Source organism: Haplochromis burtoni, unplaced genomic scaffold, assembly GCF_018398535.1.
Source record: "Haplochromis burtoni strain Fernald_Lab_line unplaced genomic scaffold, NCSU_Asbu1 Contig_190, whole genome shotgun sequence".
Classification (NCBI taxonomy): Eukaryota; Metazoa; Chordata; class Actinopteri; order Cichliformes; family Cichlidae; genus Haplochromis; species Haplochromis burtoni.
The window spans coordinates 180990-183489 of NW_024582551.1; the positions used below are offsets into that span (position 1 = coordinate 180990).

Sequence of the window (2500 nt, forward strand, 5' to 3'; positions counted from 1 at the left end):
ACAGTAAAAGATGTCAAAGATGCTACCCCCCTAATAATGCAAATAATAATGCAAACTACCTTCTTAATAATACCTAAAGGCCCATGTGTCACAATCCGCGAGGCTGACTGTGTGTAGCGTGAAAGGTGGACACAAAACGAAACAAAACGTGACTTGAATGACCAAACACGAGCCGTTTATTGAGGCTGGCAAGGCTAACAATAAACAAAACTGGGTGAGCTAAATTAAATAAAAGCCTACAACAGGAACATGGCCCTGACCTGAAAACTTGACATGAACTCTTGGCCTACAACGCAACCGATCTGACAATGACACCCTGAAAACAGAGGACTTAAATACACAGGAGGTGATTAAGGGAAGTGGGAACACATGGGCGAACAGCTGACTGACAGGAGGCTAATGACAGGACAGGGGAAGTGAAACTAAATACAATGAACAAAGAACACACACCCCTTCAAAATAAAACAGGAAACATGAGAACAGACATGACAATACAAACTTGATAACATAAGACATGCAGCATGAAACACAAAGGGTGAGGGAATACAGGGGCAGAAAACACAAGGCGTCTAATAACCAGATGAACTTTGCTAATCTAACGACCTTAAACATAAACAACATCCACGTGTTTATTTCTGCTGTCACGTTTTAACGTGGGTGTCAAAGGGACTGACTCGCTGCTGGAGCCTCTGCTGGATGTTAGAGGAACTGCAGTTTTTGGCACGAGTCTAAATTTTTAACCCCGGGGATAACAATTACAAACAACTAACCATCACCATCATACGTGTAGAGCACCGAATGTGTTTGAAATGTGAGTTTCATGCCATCGTCACAAAAATAATCTGTATTTGTCAACAAAAGAACATGAAGAGCCTCCACACAGGGTGTGGTCCACGTCTCTAATATCTGCGTTTTCATTTACAGTTTGTGAAAAGCGAAGTGCTGACCTGGTCTTCCTAGTTGATCAGTCGGGTAGCATTAACCAAGCTGACTACGCCATCATGAAGAACTTCACCATAGATCTCATCAACAGCTTCAAAGTCAGTGAAGATTTAGTTCGCGCTGGGTTTGCCCAGTTCAGCGACATTTTTCAACACGAGTTTTACCTCAACCAGTTCTACACTGAGAAGGAAATGTCGGATCACATCTTGAAAATGAGTCAGCGTGGGGGAGGAACCAACATCGGACTGGCACTGACTTCCATTAAGGAGTATTTTCAGGCATTGCGGGGCAGTCGTAAATCTGAAGGCATCTCCCAGAATTTGGTGTTGATCACAGATGGAGAATCGCAAGATGATGTTGAAGACCCTGCCATCGAACTGAGGGATCTAGGAATCGAGGTGTTTGCTATCGGCATTGGCGATGTCCACATTCTGGAGCTGCTGCAGATCACCGGCACACCGGAGACGCTCTTCACTGTGCAGAACTTTGGCAGCTTGGAAAATATCAAGCAAAAGGTGGTCGACACCATCTGCAAATCCAAACCCATCAAAACTCGATCATGTGAGTTTGAAAACTCGATGTTCTAGTGATCTTTTGTCTTTGTCTCCCCCTCTTACCTGCCATATCCACCTGTCTTTGCCAAAAAATATATACAAATGTCTCTGTTACAGCCTGCACCATCGACATCGCCATGGGATTCGATATTTCTAGAAGAAGAAATCCAAATGAGGTGCTGGTCAGCGGCCACAACCAGCTCAGGACCTCCCTGCCAGAGATTGCTAATTACGTTTCCTCAGTACAAGGCCTGTGCTGCCTCGGCGCCGAGCTCATCAAACCCAACGTAGCCTATCGAATCGTGAGCCGCGATGGAAACACAGTGGAAGACTTTAGCTTTGTGGAGTACAGTGACGGCGTGGTGACCAAAGTCATGGACTTTAATTTAGCAGAGCCTACGTACTTCAACACAGCTCTGCTCAGATCCTTTGGGGAGAAGTTCAAGCTGCAGTCCAAAGCTGGTGTGAAGGTGAGACTGAGTATTTTCATGTATAAAAAAGTACTTTGTATAATTGTACTGCGCTCCCCATCCTTCTAAAGGTGACTATTATGAATCTGAGCTGGAACAAGGCTGAAGATAGTACCGTGGAAGTTTAGGCACAGGGTCCTGTTCACTAACTTCCTAACAGTCTGTACACCGATGGGTCGCGTTGAGGGGGCGTGTGTTTACACGTGAGGATCGCCTCACTATAGACGAGCGCTCTGAGCAGGATCAGTGGATGAAAGCTTTGTAAACTTCTGCACTGCCCTGGTTTTCTTTCTGCAGAGGCGGCTGCACCACTGGCTGCTAATTTCATAAACAGGAACTGATGCTGATGGATCCTGTAGACACGTCCATTTATCTTATGTAGTTTAAATACAAGACCACACAAACACAACACACACACAGAACCAGCAGACCAACACACACAGACACACACCACACAGACACACACACACAGACACACACCACACACAGCACAACACACACGCCACAGACACACACGCACACACACACACGCAC

At 45.6% G+C, this 2500-nt stretch overlaps 1 protein-coding gene across 1 annotated transcript in view; it reads left to right on the forward strand.

The window, feature by feature from the left end:
* Nucleotides 1–2500, forward strand: part of col6a4a (collagen, type VI, alpha 4a) — a gene marked incomplete in the record, with an annotated part of 91012 nt that overhangs the window by 50380 nt on the left and 38132 nt on the right. The window contains 2 exon segments of the mRNA XM_042225963.1: nucleotides 925–1503; nucleotides 1614–1966. Of these exon segments, the coding sequence (XP_042081897.1) occupies nucleotides 925–1503; nucleotides 1614–1966 (932 nt within the window).